Source organism: Drosophila subobscura, chromosome O, assembly GCF_008121235.1.
Source record: "Drosophila subobscura isolate 14011-0131.10 chromosome O, UCBerk_Dsub_1.0, whole genome shotgun sequence".
Classification (NCBI taxonomy): Eukaryota; Metazoa; Arthropoda; class Insecta; order Diptera; family Drosophilidae; genus Drosophila; species Drosophila subobscura.
The window spans coordinates 3,523,254-3,543,145 of NC_048533.1; the positions used below are offsets into that span (position 1 = coordinate 3,523,254).

General features: G+C 42.1%; 4 protein-coding genes across 8 annotated transcripts in view; 1 reads left to right on the top strand and 3 right to left on the bottom strand.

Moving 5' to 3' along the window:
- The window catches only part of LOC117896626 (rho GTPase-activating protein gacF), a 45,511-nt gene extending 43,778 nt beyond the window's left edge, over positions 1-1,733 (top strand). For 2 of the 5 annotated variants that reach the window (XM_034805066.1, XM_034805067.1), the window contains exon 5: positions 469-1,259. In XM_034805066.1, coding sequence (XP_034660957.1) covers positions 469-493 — 25 coding nt within the window. In that variant the 3' untranslated portion in view covers positions 494-1,259. Of the gene's footprint in view, positions 1-468; positions 1,260-1,521 lie in introns of those variants that run through there. The other 3 variants (XM_034805063.1, XM_034805065.1, XM_034805068.1) reach the window with 3 other exon arrangements.
- Positions 3-14,401, bottom strand: LOC117896627 (luciferin 4-monooxygenase-like). The gene is made up of 4 exons (XM_034805069.1): positions 14,219-14,401; positions 13,647-14,164; positions 12,604-13,586; positions 3-17 (listed from the first exon to the last, which is right to left on the bottom strand). The coding sequence occupies exons 1-3, from the start codon at positions 14,360-14,362 to the stop codon at positions 12,629-12,631; spliced, it is 1,620 nt and encodes a 539-aa protein (XP_034660960.1). The 5' UTR covers positions 14,363-14,401; the 3' UTR covers positions 3-17; positions 12,604-12,628.
- LOC117896628 (4-coumarate--CoA ligase-like 7) lies at positions 10,285-12,427 on the bottom strand. The gene is made up of 4 exons (XM_034805070.1): positions 12,062-12,427; positions 11,612-12,006; positions 11,439-11,555; positions 10,285-11,378 (listed from the first exon to the last, which is right to left on the bottom strand). The coding sequence occupies exons 1-4, from the start codon at positions 12,200-12,202 to the stop codon at positions 10,412-10,414; spliced, it is 1,620 nt and encodes a 539-aa protein (XP_034660961.1). The 5' UTR covers positions 12,203-12,427; the 3' UTR covers positions 10,285-10,411.
- Positions 14,402-15,209: 808 nt separating the features above from the next.
- Positions 15,210-17,032, bottom strand: LOC117898287 (probable 4-coumarate--CoA ligase 3). The gene is made up of 2 exons (XM_034807543.1): positions 16,338-17,032; positions 15,210-16,275 (listed from the first exon to the last, which is right to left on the bottom strand). Exons 1-2 carry the CDS (start codon positions 17,009-17,011, stop codon positions 15,315-15,317), a joined length of 1,635 nt encoding a protein of 544 aa, XP_034663434.1. The 5' UTR covers positions 17,012-17,032; the 3' UTR covers positions 15,210-15,314.
- Positions 17,033-19,892: the final 2,860 nt, after the last annotated feature.

The following is a 19,892-nucleotide window of genomic DNA, read 5'->3' on the forward strand; positions in this document are numbered from 1 at the left end:
ACTATTTTTTTCTAATTGGCATTAATTTTGAGTTATTGTCTCTCACATTTTGTACTATTTGCAACAAACAATTTTTAAATTTTTTATTTAAAACAAAATTTTTATTTATTTCTTTGGTTTTTGTTTTCATTAAAATCATATTTTTGGTATCCGTTTATGTTGGAAAATTGAAAACTATTATTTTTTGGTTTGGCAAAAGGAAGGAAATATTAATATTAAAAAAAGTACAAAGTGTGGAAGGAATTTCCCACAAAAAAGTGAGACAAAAATTATAGAAAAATGCAGTGTACAAAGTTGTCACCAAGAGTATGCGAACGATATTCTAATTTGCAAGTTTCCAATCACAACACTATCATCGTCATCATAATCATCACACCGCACACCTACCCTTTTACCATCCATCATATGTGTATGATATATCATATATCCACCCAAGATCTGTGGTTCACTAAAGTATTTTTGATGCAGCGGACCATTGTCCCCCCAGCGATGATCCCCAGACACACACACATGATGAATATCAAAATGTATTACGACGGAGTCTCGAGTATTTTATAAGAACGTCCCAAAACATTGGATTAGAATTACCATCGAAATGTATGATTCAAATTTGACGCCAATCCGACAACCACACAGAACAGATATGTATTGCATATGTACACACATATGTATAATCGCAGGCCATAACACTAGTTCTAATAAAAAAATGTCTATTGAAAAACTTGAGTCTCTTGAAGAACGACGAAAAAATACTCAAAAATACGACCACATTGGCCACAACGATAAATTGCAAAGAGTGCGCCTTAAAACCATTTTAATCGTTTGTAATCGATGTTATCGAAGCGCAGAACATTTCGAATATATTGAGGAGAACCTTCTTGTACATAGAAACACACACGGTTTTATACCTTAAGTTTTAGTAAGAGAAAAACGATTAAACAGAAAAACTCACAAATCACATGAAATGTATTTTTATTTATAAACATTTTAAGCAGAACAAACTAACTAATATGTATGTAATTTATATTTATTTTCGAATCGATCGATCGGCCAGAGATAAGCGCGAAATTATAGTCCGTAGTTCTCTGTATAATTGAGTTATTTATTTATTTGCAAATACTATTTATTTATAGACTACTAGATTAAGTTTCCTTAGCACTAACAGATCTTTGTTATACGTTTCCATCTAAGTGAGTAGAACGAGAAAAGAGCATGAGAAAGCAAAGCAATGCAAAAAAGATAACTAAACAAAATAAAATAAAATTAAAAATATATTAATATCAAAAAAATATCGGGAGAATTTTTTTTTATTATATGTAGCTTGAAGAGTGGTAAGAGGAGTAGCATTTTATTCCCTTTTTTTCTGCATGGCATTTTGCACGTTAAAATAAATTTATACGAAATTTATCACAGTTCACTCATTTATTTATTTATTTTGGCATGGTTTTCGACATATGTATGTATCTTAAGTCCTTGATCCCCCCATAATTTCCACTAAAATATTCTATATAAACTTTACAGCCTCTGTCTGCTGTTCCTGCCGCTGATGGTCCTGCAAAGACGAATGTTATGAAGGGGGAGCGAGATGACGGATCCACCACACAAAAAAGCTAAAGTTCCTGATCTTTAAGCATAAGAGCTCTACCAGATACAACTACACAAAAATAGTGTTTAATATTTTTCGTATTTATATTTTAAGACTGAAAAGAGAGAGGTGCAACTATCGTAAGTGAAGAGAAAACTGAAAAAAGCGCTGATGTAAATAAACTCAATATATTCGAAAAAAATACCTTATCTTTGATTTTATGGAGCCACTGGAAATTTCCCTAAATTACCGTTTTGTTCCGATTGTCATCATTATGCTGTCAAACAGGTGGAAACGAGATAACAGCTAGCGCGTCGACTCACTGCCTCCCTCTCTTACTCCCTCTCTGTCTTGTTGGAATCAGCTGACAACAGTCAAAGACCTTTTTCTCTGTCGTAATACCCAGCACGGTCAGCACGTGCCAGAATCGCACAGATCATGTGGCCAGAAAGAGAGCTAGAGGGTGAGAGAGATCCCAGAGAGACGATTAAATAATAAATGCGAATTGAGCTAGTTTACGCTCAAATAACGGGGACTCTGCACCCAGAGACGAGACCGTCCGTCTGACTGTCTGCCAGAACCGCAGTCGCAGCCGCAGCCAATTTCCATGTGTGTGAGACAAGTCACGTAGGCCTTGAAATGGCGAAATTGCTGGCTGCCGTTCGCCTCATTTCTTCCCACATTTCATATTCATTCATACGCTGCCTGGTTCTGGTTGATTTTTCGCATGAATAGACGAAACACGAGGCTCCCTCCCCATAAGCCACCCAAACACGCCACTCCCCTTTACCCAGCCGAACACTTCACACACAGCAGCCGAAAAAGAATAAAAGTGAAAACGAAACCCAAACGAAAAGCTCTCTTGGCAACATAAAAACGAAACGATCATAAAGCTGGCGTAAGCATAAAAGAGATGGCCGATGACGTCGCGCGCTCTCCCACACGTCACCCAACTCGCTCTCATCATTGTCAAACCATTTCGTGCTCGCTCTCCTCTTCGTCGTCTACCTGTTTAATTGCGAGCAATTGCTTCGGTTGATAAGGAGAGTTCACTCGATTCATGAGAGAGTAGCACCGGTTGGCGCCGGCACTCACACCACACACACACAGACACACACATGCATACATCGAAAGGTAGGTCTTTCGTGGTTGTCTATCTTTCGTCATTAGTCGGGTAATTCGCTGCTATAATCTGCCATGCAATCGAGAATGAGTTCAGTAAATCCCATGCGACATTAAATGGATTAAAACATTAAACAATAGTAGAAGAGGGTGTTGAGAGAGGTTGATATGCAACTAGTAATAGCTCTTCTGCATCCTTTTAGGGTATTCCCAATGCGACTACCTCATCACATCCTCAATTTTTCGCCTACGTATGCAGCACAGTCAACACGCTTTGCTGTTTATTTGATTTTGATATACCCGGTACTAGAAGAGTTAATAGGGTATATTGTATTTGTGGTCGTTGTGCGTTACGCACAGAAGAAAACGTTTTCGATCGCATAAAGTATAAAAATTCTTGATCAGCATCAATAGTTTGTCCATCTGTCCGTCCGTCTTGATGAGCGTCTGGATATAAGAGACTGTAAGAGCTAGAGTCACCAAAATGTGTGTAAATATCATGTGATATCAAACTGTTACAAATGTATTTAAAAATTTCGAGAGAAGTGATGTAGATGTACAATTAAAAAAAAACAGAATGTACATATGTATGTACATACATACTTACATATGTACCATACATACTTACATATATACATACATATGTACATATGTATTTACAAAAATATGAACAATTTTATACCCGCCTTGGTTTTTATTTCGCACAAAATGTCATTCGGGTTTTGGGGAACTTGCAGCCCCACAGGTCTACGTGACGTATGGAGAATACACACCGCATTATACCTCTGATTCATGCCGATCCACAATCGCATCCAATCGTGTGGGTATCCCACCAGCTGCTGCCGCACACCCAACCCAATCCATTCAGTTGCAGGCATTTGCCATTCAATGCCAATGCCAATGCCAAAGATTAGATAGTTTTATTATTAATGAATATTCGAAATGACCAGATGCATATGGAGACAAAAAGTCACGAGTGGCGCCAGATCAGGGGATTATCTAAGGAATCAGGCATTTACATACATATATCAAATATCATTGAAAAAAAGTTCCAAAGCATAAAGAACTTACAGAAAATTAACGCATTCCAAACTTAAATTTAATTAAACAGATTTCAATCATCCGAAACATGACGGAAATGTCAAAACTTTCTCGTTCCCGTTCTTGCTGCAGAATCTCTGGCTTCCCATCTGATCCACCCGCTGCCTAGGCCTGGGTGTCCGTCCCGTCCCGTCTCGTCCCGGGGATGGGTTTCAGTTGCATTTCTAGTTCATGGCCTGCATTGCGTGAACATGATGAATGATACCTAATTGGATTAGCTGCAATGTCTGCACAGCCGGGAAATGGAAATGGAGAGACAAGAGCTAAAGAGCTACATGTAGCTACAGAAAACCAGAGCCAAAACTCGATTGCATAACTGGCTGGGCATCGGAGAGTCACTTGGGAAAAGCGTGTGAAATGGAGTTGTAACCGGCATGATATTCTATTTACTAAATAATTGGACACCAAATGTCGCGAACGATGGGAGAGCGTGTCAATCAAAATGGCAGACGGCGGACTTTGAGTATAATATGATATACATATGTATGCGACTAGCTAAAACTCATTACTTATGAGGAGAAAATTAAGGAAAAAAGAAGTTCCATGCCAGAAAAGGAGAAAAAAAATATATCCTGGTGATGCGGGGCATCGATCTCCTTACCTCTCACATGCTAAGCGAGCGCTCTGAGCTTTTGCAACTATTTGTGCCTATTTTCGTGCGAAGAAAAAGCTTTCACAAGAAGCTTTTATTTTGCTTGACTTCTCCGAGTGAAATTTAAGGGCACTTTTTTCGATATATGGAAGCACTTTCTATTTCCACTCAGCCTTCACCTCTTTGGGTGGGCCCACAAAAATAAATGCCATAAAAATAACAGGGAGTCCCGCAGGGAGTCATGCTTTGTGATTCTGACATGCAAGTCGTAAAACAGTTAAATATCGAAATGTTTATAAATACCAGCAGAGCACACTCCTGAAATGATCATAAAATGAGGCTCATTAAAATGATATTAAAAATGAATGTAAATGTAAGTAAATGAAGGATTGACATTGAAAAAGAAAAAAAATTATTCAGGCTTCTTCCCGCCCGGTTTCGAACCGGTGACCTTGTGCGTGATAGCCGCTACGGAAGCATCCGACAACGGCAGCAAAAGCAATTCGAATGGAAAGTCGGGGGAAGGCAATGTTTGGGCCCTGATAAGAAGAGAGTTTCCACCAATCCAAAAAAATTATTTGTCACTCCGTTAATTTCCATAATTTTCCAGGGAAATTCTCTGAAGGAAAACCTAATTTATGGCCCTGGCTATAAGCAAGTAAAAGTGTTTGAGGGTAGCGCACTTTTTACCCATTGGAATTAGTTGGACATTTAGCTAACTAGTTGCTCTGATTAGCGTAATCATTATAGCAGGGGGAGGGGCGGCTAAACTCAAGGCCAAAAGCAGCTATCAATGGGGCTCGGGGTCTCGTGGTGCCGTTGGTGCGTGTGGTAGAGCCCCTATAAATAAATAAAATGTAAAAGCAATTAGTTGCCTTCTTGGCCAAAATTGATTGCAAATTCTGCAAGCGGCGGCAACGTCCACGACTATGGCGACGACTCCTAAGAGTCGTCTAGTGATAAGAGATTTCGATTCTAAGTGGAATGGACACCCGCAATGACCGGAGGCCAACAAACGGGTTCACAAGAGCTGGTCGGGTTCTGGTCTGGTCTGCTCCGATACAAGTGACAAGTGAACATGGAAAACTAATTTATATGGCGCATGCGACAGGAAATGCAATGGCAATGCCAGTGTAGAGTCCACTCTGTCTGTGGAATGCCAAGCCACAGACTGGTTGCTCAATGAAATGCTCGGCCTCAATGGGAATTGGCTAAAGAGACACTTTGGGGCAGATGAGACCTTGACCGGGTCTCGCTCTTCGGCTGCTGCTGTAAGAACGGTAATACGAAACCACCGGTAAAAAGAAAAAGGAAACAAGTGTAAAATAAGTCAAAGACGTTGCCCGGTCGGAGCTGAGCCGAGCCGAGCTGAGCCTTGGCTAACAACACTATGCTCTTAACAACATCAGCGACAGCAACTTTGAGGCCCCCAAGACCAGGATGGTGTTAAGGAATCGTATCTATTGCTGCAATCTCGGAAATATGTTTGACACTGCGAAGAAAAGTGGGAAACTACAAGCCAAGAATTAACTAGCAGGAAAACTCCTTAAATTAGTGGAGAAATAAAATTCCCATAATCGAAACCCATCTAAAATTCTTCAATCCCTACCATTTCTTTCAGTGTTCGTTTCAGCAGCCGGTTCTGCTCTCATCTGCTACATCTAGCCGCAGGCTTCATCATCTGCATCATCAACTTGTGGCATCATCTCTCTGGAGATCGCTTCGCTGCCTTGTTGACCAAGTTATGCTTCATGCGAACAACAATGTGTCATGTCCGACCGCCAGCCAAGGGGCAACATGTTGCCAGAGTTCTCTCTTCGCTCCTTCCCCTGCCCACCGTCTAACCATTCTTCACACCTCCCACAATGGGGCGGCAAAACGAGAAATTCGCACGCTCCAGGCGCCAGTCGATGGAGAGCAGATCTGCGGCCAAAAGGAGTCGACTCCAACTAGTCCACGGACCCTGTTGACTCCGCCTGCTCTCCATGGGTTGCATCTTCATCTTTTTATTAATCGCCACATTTTATTTGATTATCTTCACCGACTAGATTTATGCCTCGGCGGCATAATTTACTCGCTAATCATGCAACACTTTTCATTTTGACACGTTCGGGCGGTTGCGGCGGCAATCTCCACAAAGCACCCGCCAGGCAGTAATTATGTAAATTTTCCCCACTTTTCCAGTGGCCTGTAGCAGAGGCTGCAACTTTTATGATCTCCTGCGCTGCCTGCTGCCCGCTGCCCGCTGCTTCGTGCTTAGAAGGCAAAAACTTTCGAACACAAATTGATAAAGGCACCCAACATACAAAACACAACACAACAGAACCGAACCGAACACAAGTTGTAGTGTTTTTATGGCCCCGCACGATCCCCAATCGATCCCCCAATCGTACGCGTCGCGCGTTGCTCTCTTGTTTAACGCTGCACATAAATTACAGGGGACCCAGGATCCCTCACAGGTCCAGCATAGAATTCCATAGAAAATGCATCGAAGTCGCTTGTGTTTTGACACCAAACATCCGCTCTAAGCCGCGGTCGCACGATCCATTCTCAATACCAATCGATGGGGTTAAACAGGGAAGGAGGAGTGTCTGTAAAGGGATCTGGAATAGGGAGGATATGATCTTGTTAGCCATAGCCGCCTCATGCGCATGACTGCAATTTAAGCGCCATAAATTGTGTACTTCACCGCCCCTCCTTTAGACGAAGCAGCTCCCTTCCTCACCATCCCGCTCCTCCTACCTCAGTGCAGCTACAGCCAGCCCTTCAGTCGCTACCGAGAAGGGCACAGGGAATTTTACAGTGATTTTCTGCTTCATAACACAAGGTTACAGATGAGATAATGCGGTGTTAGTAGGGGCAAGGGTATTGGAGTATTATTCTACCACTGACAGAGTACTCAATAAGTAATCAGTTGTCCATTAAAACAGTTATTCGTTGTGGAAGAAAGAACAAATGATTTGCTTTGACATATGCAAATTTTAATCGCATTTAAACAGTCCTTCAGCGAGACGTAAATTAGTTGCCACTATTATAAATCTTTCTCTGTGGAGTGCAATATTTTTTACACGATTAAGTAATGCCAATTACATATCTCACGAGCAGAGACGGAGACTGATTGGAGTGCCAGCAATGCCATGTAACATGACAAACTGGTCGACAGTGGCTAATGAATTAATCAGCGAGAGATTGGATCTGAGATCTGATCAGCAAAATCAGAAATCATTCTACAAAATCGCATAAAAAAGCGTGGGCACACCACACCACACAGATTATAATTAGTGGCCGTTTACTGACAAATGATAATTGGTATTTGCATGACAATTTGAAACGCAGTCGCAGATCGGATGAGGCGCCAGGCGGCTTTGAGTAGCTGCCAGAACGCGTCTAATGCCAATTGGCGCTGCCTGGGCTGGGCACTTCCTGGATGCCAGTTCGAAGCAGGTTTCTGAGCAGCGGAGGGAGCTCTTACTTTTTACAGCCCAGAGACATGATCATTCGCCAGATGCACAAGAAAATGTATTTATTTGTACAAAAATATCGAATTTCATTGAACTTGACATTGAAAATACTTTCAGACATGAAACAGCAGCAGCAGAAGGAGCCAATGATCTCTCTGCACTCAACTGTCAATCAACCCCAGAGGAGGGGAGGGGACCGCGATCATTATCACTGATCCCTGAGACCAAATTAATACTCTTTCCCCTTTCTGAGTGGCCGCTTAATTGTTGCACATTTATTTCGAGCATGTTGCACCCATCGATCCATGACTCAGACATGTCACTTATGGTGCATGGTGCCTGGTGCATGGTGAATTTTGTGGGGGCAAAACGTATCCAATTGCAATGCTGACAATATCACGTACAGCGGCTGCTTCTTGGCCGCCTGTCAATCAACATAATAATGTTATTTGGGATAAAAGGAAAAAGGGTTGGCTTCCATTAAGAAAGCACTTCCCTTTGCGAGGGTCCGAACATGCGTTCCTTCAGCTGTATGTCTGTTTAGGTAAGTCTTTAAATCTGCCAAAATGTTGTCTTTCAATGGGAGATTATGGGATACAACAAACGTGAGGCACTTTGAATTCATTTGTATCTCTCGAATTGTTTATTTTCGTCACTAGTTAATGATTAAAGTGGAGACCGAACAGAAAAACCCTCAAATGAAGTTACTCTCCAACTGTGCTGACAAACTTTCGGTAGCAGCAGCAAAAGCTCAACTCATAATTTCCCCTTACAATTCACTAAATTCGCTCAAATACATGATGTTTAAAGCTTTCCGCTAAAAATTTCTCTCCAATTTCCCCAAAGCTTCCGCTCACGGGCTAAGCCGGCGCCTGCCGGCAGATCATTTGGCTTGTTTACTCATTTAACGGCTGGACAATCAAAAAGTGTTTCCTATCAATGGCTCTCAAAGTGTTTTGAGGTAATCTCAATGGCGCTCAAAGTGTTTGTGATGCAAAATCAATGGCTGGAAATAAGTTTTTGTGTCCAATGGCTATTAAAGTGTTTGAGACAAACGTCAATGACGCTCAAAGAGTGTTTGGGTAATCTCAATTTGTGTTTGGTCTCGACTGCTGTCAAGTATGATACAAATCGTTAAAATTTCATTAAGCTGTATATTAGCTGAATATCTTTAAAATCGCCAATTAATCAATGGGTTGAAACCAAAAGAAAAAGACTTTAAAAATGGTTTCGAAAAAAGTCTGAAACATAAAAGACATGAAGCAAAATAAATTGAATAATATAAATGGTGAGGTACAGCGTACACTGATTGAAAAAAGCCATAGTGAAAATAACCACAATCATATTTGAATTTAAAATGCGATTTTTATATACAAACATAGTCAAATTAAATAGAATTCACTTTGATTAAAATATAATTGTATTAAAATGGATTTTTTAATACGGTCATATTTAATCTTAATACAAAACACTTTAAAATAACTATAATATATTAAATATGTAGCTTAATATTTTTCATATACATATGTATGTATGTATGTATATATTGTTTGTATTCTATTAAACCGTTTTTTAAAAATATTCATTTGGAAATCAATGGGAAAACTTTTTATTTTAAATATTCGATATTATATGAAATTAAATATGTTTTCTATTTCGGTTAATTATTTGTTTATTTATTTTTGGTGATTTATTATGGATTTAGAAAATTTATAAATGCAAAATAAGTGCAAATAACGAAAAGTGCAAAATTGAGTACATGCGAGTTTTTTTGGTGATTGATATCTATAAGTTTAGAATTTATGGGCGACGAAAGTCAGTCATTGTGAAAATGTACTCACCAGTGCTCACCACTGCATATATGTACATACTTCTGTACATACATATGTATGCACATATATAAAATTTACCGAATTATATGCATATATTTGATAGACTCCATAGTCCGATCAAACACAGCTCTACATTTGATGAATTCCTCTTTATTTCTTTCATATGTCATTATCATTTCTTATCGCACTTTCACTTCTTAGATAATGACTTATTTGGTTTAATTGCAATAGCTGATAATAACTCTAGAGTCTAGAGTGTCGATATTTTGTGGGGGCATATACAATTCTCTCATTAATCCTCTTAAAAATCAATAATCCCTTAAGAATAAACCCCATAAAAATACCGCTTAGAGCATGGACTTTCATTACTTTTTGTTACTCAATACATTTATAATCTTAATTGGCATTCCCTTATATATTTTTCTTACAACATTTTCCCTCTTATCTTGACCTCTAACATGTGTGCTGTTCCCTTGAATTACTTTGCACCCTTCGTTCAATCATTCAATCGGACCGCAACAATCGCACCTGGCTGCCTCTAATCATCAACAGATAAGCCGCCAACGAACCCACAAAAAAAATGATATCAAAAATGTTTCTTTCTTTTTTTTGTTTGGAATTTATTTGGTTGTATCTTTTGCCCGCGCATGGAATTGAATACTGACTGTGTGAGTCATATTGTAAGTCTATAATAAGCTCTAAAACTATTTGAATGGATTTAGTGGCCATTGCCGTAGTCGGACCACTTTTTTCCGAGAGCCTGGTCGCGTGCCTGCTGCCGCAGGACCTTTCCACTGCCCGTCTTTGGCAGTTCCGTGAGGAAAAAGACGCCACAATGAAGCTGTTTGTGGGTGACGACCAGCCGCTTTGCGACATACTCCACAATGTCCATTTCGCTCAAGCGACTGCCAGGGATCTTTACGACAGCAGCGGCCGCTGGATCGCCATCCACATCGTTCCAAAGGCCAAAGACACAGGCTTCGATCACGTCAGGCAGTTCGGCAATCACTTGCTCCAGCTCGTGGGGGCAGTACTGGGCCCCATGGAAGCGCAGCATTTCGTTCTTACGCTCCACAATATGCAGGTAGTTCTCATCGTCAAAGTAGCCCATGTCCCCGGTATGGAACCAGCCCTGATAGTCCTGCATGCGCTTTGTCTCGTTGGGGTTGCCATAGTAGCCATTCCATTGCTTTCCATTGTGCAGAAGGATCTCACCCGTTTCGCCATGGCCCAAACTGCGGCCAGCATCGTCCAGTATTTTCACCCTCACTCCTGGCACAATTCTGCCCACAGATGACGGCTTTGCCACTCCCATATTGGCCGAAACGCCCCCAGTTTCTGTGAGGGCATAGCCATAAGATATCTGTCCATTCAGGAGATATTCCTGCATCTTTAGGACATTCGCCACATAGCAATTGCCGCCGCCAATGCTGATGAAACGAATGGTCGCGAGTCTCTGTTTGCTCAGCGTTGGGGCTTTAATAAGAGATGCCACCTGCTGTGGCACCAACGTTAGGAGCGTGACCTTGTACTTTTCCACCAACTGCAGGAGATATTCGGGAGTGTAGGCACGATCCGTGATGATGCGCGTGGAGCCATGGCAGGCGCTGAAGAGCATCTGAAACATGCCAGCGGACCAGTCGATTGTGCTGAAGGATAACAGAACATCCTGGCCCGTGACGAAGCTACAGAAAAGAGAGTGAGATTAGGGAGGGATTTTATCAGAAAATAGCAAGAGATCTTACCCAAAATCAAATAGACAAGCGGCATTGGTTATAGTCACGGCCTTGGGTAGACCTGTCGTGCCCGAAGTGCACAGAATGGCTACCGTTTGATCACCACCCAAGAGCAGAGGTTCGGGACTGCAGTAAAAAAATATTTTATCTATGAAACAAAAAAAGGGAAATGGCTTACTTACACATAATACAGCTCTGCCTTGGTGGGTTCCAGCAGATCCTCCACTCTAGGGATGCCCAAACGATGCTCTTTGAGGGTGTAAACATGACTCTTGAACATCCTAGAAATGATGCTGATGCGAGGATACACGAGACCATCACAAAATATGATCCTAGGTCGCGTTATGGAGAACAAGTGCTTGAGGGTGTCCTCGTCGTGCCACGGACTCACGGCATGGAAGGGTGTGCCGTTCAGAAGACAGCCCAGCACCACTGGCATTAGATATGTGGTATTTGTGGCTGCCACACCCACCACATCATCCTGCTTGAGGCCCAGGGCTTTCAGTTGTTGAGCAATCCGAATGGCAAAGGTGATGGCCTCTCCATTGGTCAAGGCTGTGCCTTCTGTATCGGAGATCTGTGGAAGGAATATTAATGGGCGGGGTTCTAGAGAAAGAGCGGGCAGCATTTACCTGACACAAATTCGATGGATGATTTCGCATAAATGCAAACAATATTTTACCAATCGAACAATCTGCATCGAAAAAGCTTTGCGGCCTCGGTCCACTCCATATTTTGGTATATTTATCGAATTGTGTACTCGAGCGCTCCATAATAAATGGTCCGTCAGTCCGCTGATAAGCGCTCTGCTCTCTCCGAAATGTCGGATGCGATGTCTACGGCGGGGTCCAAACGCCTCGCACGTTCCACAGCAACTGGCAAGAGGTTTCCCTGCAGGTGCGTGTGCTCTGCTGCTGTCCAGCGCCTTACATTTCATATCTTATCACGCTTTATCGCGCCATAACCGTTTTCGATTACGATTTGCGGTTTTGCGATTTCAGAGCGGTTTGCTACGTCACTTAGTTGAGAGAGAGAGAGAGTGAGAGAGTTGCCAAAGCTCAGACTGAGGTGAATATACATACATACAGAGAGGGAGAGGAAATTAAACCATTGACCATTGGGGTATATGCTGTCTAATATTTATTCTGGTATTTTCTGACTAATACTTTAACCGATTCCTTGTTGCTTGCTTCAATTACTCAATTTCGATCCTTAACTTCCAAAAAATACGCCTTGGTGGCCATCCGATTCGTTTTGCCGTTGGGACTGCGCTTCAGTTCCTCCATGATAATAGCCCCTCCATTTAATTGCTTGTACTTGGCATCCGTGTGATCTCTCACATAATCCACAATGTCCTGAGCTTTCAGATCACTCCCCTGCCTCTTGACGACAGCGGCGGCTGCCTCATCTCCATTGATTTGATCCCAGACGCCAAAGACACAGACCTCGGCGACGTCTGGCATCTCAGAGATGATCTTTTCGACATCATTCGGATAGTACATGATGTTCTGGTACTTTAGCATGTCCTTTTTCCGTTCCACAATGTACAGGAATCCATCATCATCCATGTAGCCAATGTCCCCAGTGTGGAACCACATTTGAGAGTCCCGAATCTTGTGGCTTTCCTCGGGATTTCCATAGTATCCTGCCCAATGCTGGCCGTTGCGGATGCACACCTCACCCACCTCATCAGGACCTTGGGATTCTCCCTCTTCACAGATTATCTTTGCCTTAATTCCACCAACCAGGCGACCCACCGAGTTAGGCTTCTCGTCAAAATGATGGTTCATGGTAGCCATGGCCCCCAATTCCGTGAATCCGTAGGCAAAATGGAGGCAGTCGCTGCTCAGACGACTTCTAATGAGATGCTGCGTCTCCACGGAAGCGCGACCTCCACCAAATAGGTAAAACCTGATGCTCGAGAAGTCTGCGGACTCGAATTCCTCAGAATTGGCCATCATGGCCATGTGGGAGGGTGCCTGCATGAGCCATGTGATTTTGTATTCCTCAATCAAGCGCATCATGTAGACAGGATGGAAGACATTATCTGCAATAATCCTGGTAGTGCTGAAGACTCCCGATGTGATGGTTGTCAAGAGTCCAGTGATCCAGTCTAGGGTGCTGTGGGTATACTGAATATCCGAGGTGGTCAGGGAGCTGCAAATAATAGACTAAAAGATTAGATACAGATACTTTTCGAGATCTAGATCTACCTACTAGCACTCGGCTAGAATCTGTCGACTGTTGGTAATGGTCACTGCCTTGGGGGTGCCTGTGGTGCCCGACGAACAGAGTATTGCCAGAGTCTGATCGACGCCCTGCTCCAGTCGCACGGGCAGAAAGTTATCCTCGATGGGGGATGAGAGTATCTGCTGGATGGGAGTCGATCCTCCCTCTGGATGGTTCCGCATCGTAGCGATCTCCACATTCTCCAGGTGCTGAGTGGCTTCTCTCACTTTCTCGTACTCATCTCCGTCGCAGAAGATGATCCGTGGCCGTGTGATGGAGAAAAGCTTCTCGATGGTACCCCGATCGTAGGCGATGTTCAGGGAGTGGAAAGCGATGCCATTGAAGAAGCAGCCATAAGCGACGGCAGGAATGTGGGTGGTATTCCTGGCTATAATCCCCACTATATCCGACTGGAGTAGACCCCTCGATCGCATATACGAGGCTACATGCATCGCATTCGAGTGGAGCTCTTCGCGGGTGAGGATTGTCTCCTCAGTGGTGGATATCTGAAAGATAAAATTGTATCTCTCCCTTGATGTTAGATGGATATAGAAACTCACTTGAGCAATCAGCTTTGGATGTCTCCGCATCTCGTGGAAGATAATTTCCCCAATAGATAGATTCGGGGCAAAGTACTCTTTGATCTCGGATCCACTCCAGATCTTAAGGTCTCCATCGTAGGAATTTGCGGGTACATAAGGCATTGCCTCCAATGATTTTTGTATTGCTCTTGAGCTCGGGTACTCGACTAATGGCAATTGGCGACTGCAGTTGCGTTTTTATAGAGATCCGCACTAGCATTGTTTGTTGTTTTTAGATAAGTTTATGGCCACTTACACTTACAATTGCAATTTACATTTACTTTTACACTCACGTGTACACTTCTATTTAATTTTGATTAGAACACACACACACCATATTGAGATTACAATGACTGGTGACACTTTTTCCACGAGCAGATCTAGATGTGTGGGGCAGGGTCAGGGGGTGGCCATTGGCTATTGCATGTTAGATCATCATCATCATCGTCTGTGGAGGCTGCCGGCTGCCTGCATGACTCGACGGGAAATTCTCTTTTGTTTGCGTTTTCATCGCGTGCCAATTGGAAAATGAACTTCAATCATCGATTCGAAAATTATAGGTCAGGCGAAATAGAGGCAGAGTGCTGATTAGATTACAGTTACAAATGCACAAAAATAACATAGAAAATACACAAAAGTTCTTGATATTTTCACATACATTTCAAACAATTATATTTTCAATAGATATTTTCTTCTAGAAAATCTTTTTTCTGTAAAAAGTATCTCTTCTTGTAGCTACTGGTTGATGCGTATCTAAATGATATTTGGATATCTATGGGCATCGCAAAGATTCAATATTTACTTTATTTTATTTGTATTTCCTTTTAGATGAAAACATATTTTTCCATTGGCATTTTCCATTTTCCATTGGTAACTGTGAACTTCGTTTCGTGTATCTTTATTCGTGTGTCAGCTAGATTTTACAATGGAATAGCTTAGATAGTATCTATGTACGTGAGTAAGACAGTATCTTGTGAGAGTGCAAAGTGCTAGCTCGCTGATTACATTTTGTATCTGTATCTTTTGAAAAGTGAAACTATATCTGCGTAACTGTGGTATGAATCTGCGGGGACGTCTAAGTGGAGGTGAACCGCTTTATGTAGTCCGCTTTGACCGCCTGACGATTGACCTTTCCATTGGCACTCTTGGCCAGCTGCTGCACGATTTGCACCCCACCATGGAGGTGCTTGAAGGGCACGGAGATGTGCTCCCGCACAAAAATCTCCACCTCAAAGGCTTGGACTTGGCTGCTGGGACGAAGGACCACAGAGGCAGCTGCCGCATCGCCCTCCTGTTCGCGCCACAGGCCAAACACACAGACCTCGGAGACATCGGGCATTTGGGCGATCACTTCCTCGATCTCATGCGGATAGTACATCATTCCCAGATACTTTAGCATGTCCTTTTTGCGCTCCACAATGTGCAGATAGTTATCTTCATCAAAGTAGCCAATGTCGCCCGTGTGGAACCATCCTGCGGAGTCCTGCATCTCCGCCGTGGCCTTGGGATTGCCAAAATATCCACTCCACGGCTGTCCATTATGCAACAGAATCTCTCCCACGCCTTTAACCGCCAGATTTTGCCCAGCGGCATCGACAATCCTCACGCGGATGTTGGCCATCAAACGACCCACCGATTCGGGCTTTGATTGCGTGTCGTAGTTGTAGGAAACGAGGGCGCCCAACTCCGTTAGGCCATAGGCATTTCTCAGGATACCCTGGCCATGCAGGAAGGATTGCATTTTCTTGAGAGTCGCCACAAGACAGTGGCCGCCAGCGAAAAGTAAGTGCTGCAGGCTTCTCAGCTTCTGGGGATTGGTTTGTGGGCAATTGGCCAACATGGCGACATGAGAATTGGCCATAATGGTCCACGACATTTCATTCTGTTCACAGATCTCCAAAAAGTGCGCGGGGCTAAACATTTCACTGGATATCAGACGGACTGTGCCATAAACCCCAGCCGTGACGAGTGAAATCAGTCCCGTCAGCCAGTCCAGGGTACTAGGAGCATACTGCACATCATTGGGCGACAGGTAGCTATACGAAAAATAATCTTTAAACCGAGTACTTTGAGAGTATTTGTCACTTGTGGGGTGTACCTGTGGCACTCGAAGAGTTTGCGACTGTTGGAAATGGTCACCGCCTTAGGGGTTCCTGTGGTGCCCGAAGAACAAAGGATGGCCATGGTGCGATTGATGCCACCAGGAAACTCTGAAGGCTCATAGTTGCCATTTAAAGCCGTTTTAAGTATCTCTGGGATGCTCGAGACATGGGGAACCTTTCCATTTACTATGAGAACTGTGGCACCCAATGTTCCAGCTATATCCTTGATCTTCTGATAGTCCTGACTGTCGCAGCACAGGATGCGGGGCTTGGTGATGTTGTACAGATCCCTGATGGTCTTCTCCTCGAGATTCGGATTCACGGCATGAAAGGGTGTACCATTGAAGAGGCAGCCATAGGCCACAGCTGCCACATGTGTCGTATTCCTTGCCATCAGACCCACAATATCCGTTTCCTTTGTGAACTTTTGTTCCCTCAAATAGGCCCCCATTTTGGAGGCATGCTCCAGCATCTGCCAGCGCGTGAGCCGCGTATTATCCGTGTGTGAGATCTGGAATATTCTTTGGGGCTCTCGCTGCAGCTGCCGAAAGATGATCTGTCCAATGGTCAAACCTTCATTGTAGAATCCCTGCTGCCGTGCCCCGCTCCATATGTGTTCCTTGTCATCGTACTTCGTGGTAGGATTACTGCTGCCGTTTGGATTCAACATTTTGATGCAACTGCCGGCTGGTCTCTGGTGGCGGCTCCTATTTAAAGGTCACGCAAAAGATTGCAAAATTGGAAATGGAATCGAAATTAGTCGGCAATTTAGCAGCAGTTAAAGTGTCCGGATATATTTCGACGACAAAACGCTTTCGCTTGACACGAGATGTACCTTTTTCTCTGTCAGCAGCATCCAACGATCAGACGATTATTCATTCAAAGTTGTGTAATGGTTCAGTTTAGGCGTTTATTGAATTAAAAGCCGTTTTAGGAGGGTTTAAAAGGTATAATTAGGTGTGTTTCTGGGTCACATTATGTTTGAGTAAATCCAATGAAATATTGGGTATTTTCCGGTTTATTTTGGGAAATATTTTGGTGGAGTATTGTGTGAAAATTTATTATAATTTTATCCAGCCTTTTTCATCTACTCATTTCAGTCAATTAACGTTATAATGTTTCTCTACTTCTCAATCATTTTTAGTTCATTGCCACTATGACTCAATGACTGAATATCACCGCCATCTACTGTTTTATTTTGGAACTCTTCGCCACCTAGCGCTTTTCTGTAGTGGAACATGGCGCCACTATAAGGCGGCAATAAATGGAAGCTGAAATTCACAAATTCGACGCACCGCCATCAACTGTTTTATTTGGAACTCTTCGCCACCTAGCACTTTTCTGTAGTGGCACATGGCGCCACGCAACATTTTCGCATCTGCATCCTCTCATTCACGAAATTCGCAACATTTTAATGCTGCACAACATGTTCAATCGGTGGCCACATTTTACAGGGCATCAAAGAGGGTATTAAATTTTTAAAAAGCTTGCAGCTTAAAAAAGGAAATTTTTAAGATTGCATTTCTACTTGCTTCGCTTTAGGAATGGTCCTACCTTGTTAGTCGTTGTTGGGTATCCATTTTACAAATATTTCGACAATTAGTCATCATAGAGCTTAGAATATGACATTAAAACAGGCCACTATGGGGAATTTGACCACTTTTTGTGGCAAAAAAAACTTCCAAACGAAACAAAATTTTTATAACCGGTACTCGAAGAGTAAATAGGGTATATTGTATTTGTGCATGTAACACACAGAAGGAAGCCTTTCCGACCCCACTCGACCCCCCATTCAGAAGTCTGGATGCAAAACTTGGTTGCCCTATCTCTTAGGGTCTCTGAGTGCTAGGCGCTCATAAAGACGGACAGGCGGACAGACGGACGGACAGACAGACATATCGACTCGGCTATTGAATATATATACAGTGGGGAGCAATGATGAGTACATGTTCACATTAACTGACTTTCGTCGCCCATAACTTCTAAACGCATAATGCAAACGTAACCAATTTTTTTGTAGATATCAATCACTTTATCCTTAACAAAAAGGCAATACCAGAAAAATACAAATGTGAAGCTTTTAAATAGCGAAAAATAAAAAACTAAAAAAAGTCGCATGTACTCATTTATGCACTTTTCGTTGTTTTCACTTATTTAATATTTCAAAATTTTCTAATCGACAATATGCCTGCAGATTTGATGTTAAATATTTTTTTGGTTATATTCTAGTAATACTAACATCAAATTAAGACATTTCTCATAATAATCGAAGCAGATTTCATGAATTTATTAAATAGTGCCTATGTTGTACCTGAGACAGAAGAAACAATATCCAGAAAATTTAAATATTATTGTGTAGCTTACTGAAAATGGCTATACGACAGCTAATACTGCTGAAAAACATGGCATTAGTCAATCGGTGGTGATCAGAGTGGAAAAGACGCGAAATTTTGTCCCGAAACAGCAAAGCCAAGGTCGCCCTAAGGCGCTAGCAGGCCCAAAAGCCGCACTTATAATGTCGCAATTTAGTAACAAGGACTTTCTGAGGCCCAAAGAGGTTCTTTTCGCATAATACTATCAATGTTGTTCTAGATGGCTAAGTATGGCCATCGTACCACCACCTGAAACATTCTTACACCATTTTATATCTACCGGTACTTTTCGCGTGGTAGGTAAATAATGGTAAAGCAAACCCGAAATTTTCAAATTAGCATAAAAATTTGACCACGGATGATTGAAAACGTGTTATCAGGTCTGATGAGTCCAAATAATCATATGGGTGGCAGTAGTGTTAGCGTAAGTCCGAAAAAAGGCTTTAAGGACATCATATCAAGCAAACCATGATACATGCCGGTAGATGTAAAATGGTGTAAGTATGTTTCAGGTGTTGGTACGATGGCCATACTTGGCTATCTAGACCAAAATTGATAGTATTATGCGAAAAGAACCTCTTTGGGCCTAAGAAAGTCCTTGTTACTAAATTGCGACATTATAAGTGCGGCTTTTGGGCCTGCTAGCGCCTTAGGGCGACCTTGGCTTTGCTGTTTCGGGACAAAATTTCGCGTCTTTTCCACTCTGATCACCACCGATTGACTAATGCCATGTTTTTCAGCAGTATTAGCTGTCGTATAGCCATTTTCAGTAAGCTACACAATAATATTTAAATTTTCTGGATATTGTTTCTTCTGTCTCAGGTACAACATAGGCACTATTTAATAAATTCATGAAATCTGCTTCGATTATTATGAGAAATGTCTTAATTTGATGTTAGTATTACTAGAATATAACCAAAAAAATATTTAACATCAAATCTGCAGGCATATTGTCGATTAGAAAATTTTGAAATATTAAATAAGTGAAAACAACGAAAAGTGCATAAATGAGTACATGCGACTTTTTTTAGTTTTTTATTTTTCGCTATTTAAAAGCTTCACATTTGTATTTTTCTGGTATTGCCTTTTTGTTAAGGATAAAGTGATTGATATCTACAAAAAAATTGGTTACGTTTGCATTATGCGTTTAGAAGTTATGGGCGACGAAAGTCAGTTAAT

Bases quoted from the DNA above. Each gene is read 5' to 3' on its own strand.
- LOC117896628 (XM_034805070.1), bottom strand. From the start codon at position 12,202: ATGGAGCGCTCGAGTACACAATTCGATAAATATACCAAAATATGGAGT. The intron at 11,556-11,611 runs GTAAGTAAGCCA...TTTTTACTGCAG, and splicing joins AAGGCAGAGCTGTATTATGT to TCCCGAACCTCTGCTCTTGG. The intron at 11,379-11,438 runs GTAAGATCTCTT...TCTTTTCTGTAG, and splicing joins GCTTGTCTATTTGATTTTGG to CTTCGTCACGGGCCAGGATG.
- LOC117896627 (XM_034805069.1), bottom strand. From the start codon at position 14,362: ATGCCTTATGTACCCGCAAATTCCTACGATGGAGACCTTAAGATCTGG. The intron at 14,165-14,218 runs GTGAGTTTCTAT...TTTATCTTTCAG, and splicing joins ATCCAAAGCTGATTGCTCAA to ATATCCACCACTGAGGAGAC. The intron at 13,587-13,646 runs GTAGGTAGATCT...TATTATTTGCAG, and splicing joins CAGATTCTAGCCGAGTGCTA to CTCCCTGACCACCTCGGATA.
- LOC117898287 (XM_034807543.1), bottom strand. From the start codon at position 17,011: ATGTTGAATCCAAACGGCAGCAGTAATCCTACCACGAAGTACGATGAC. The intron at 16,276-16,337 runs GTACACCCCACA...TTTTTCGTATAG, and splicing joins AAACTCTTCGAGTGCCACAG to CTACCTGTCGCCCAATGATG.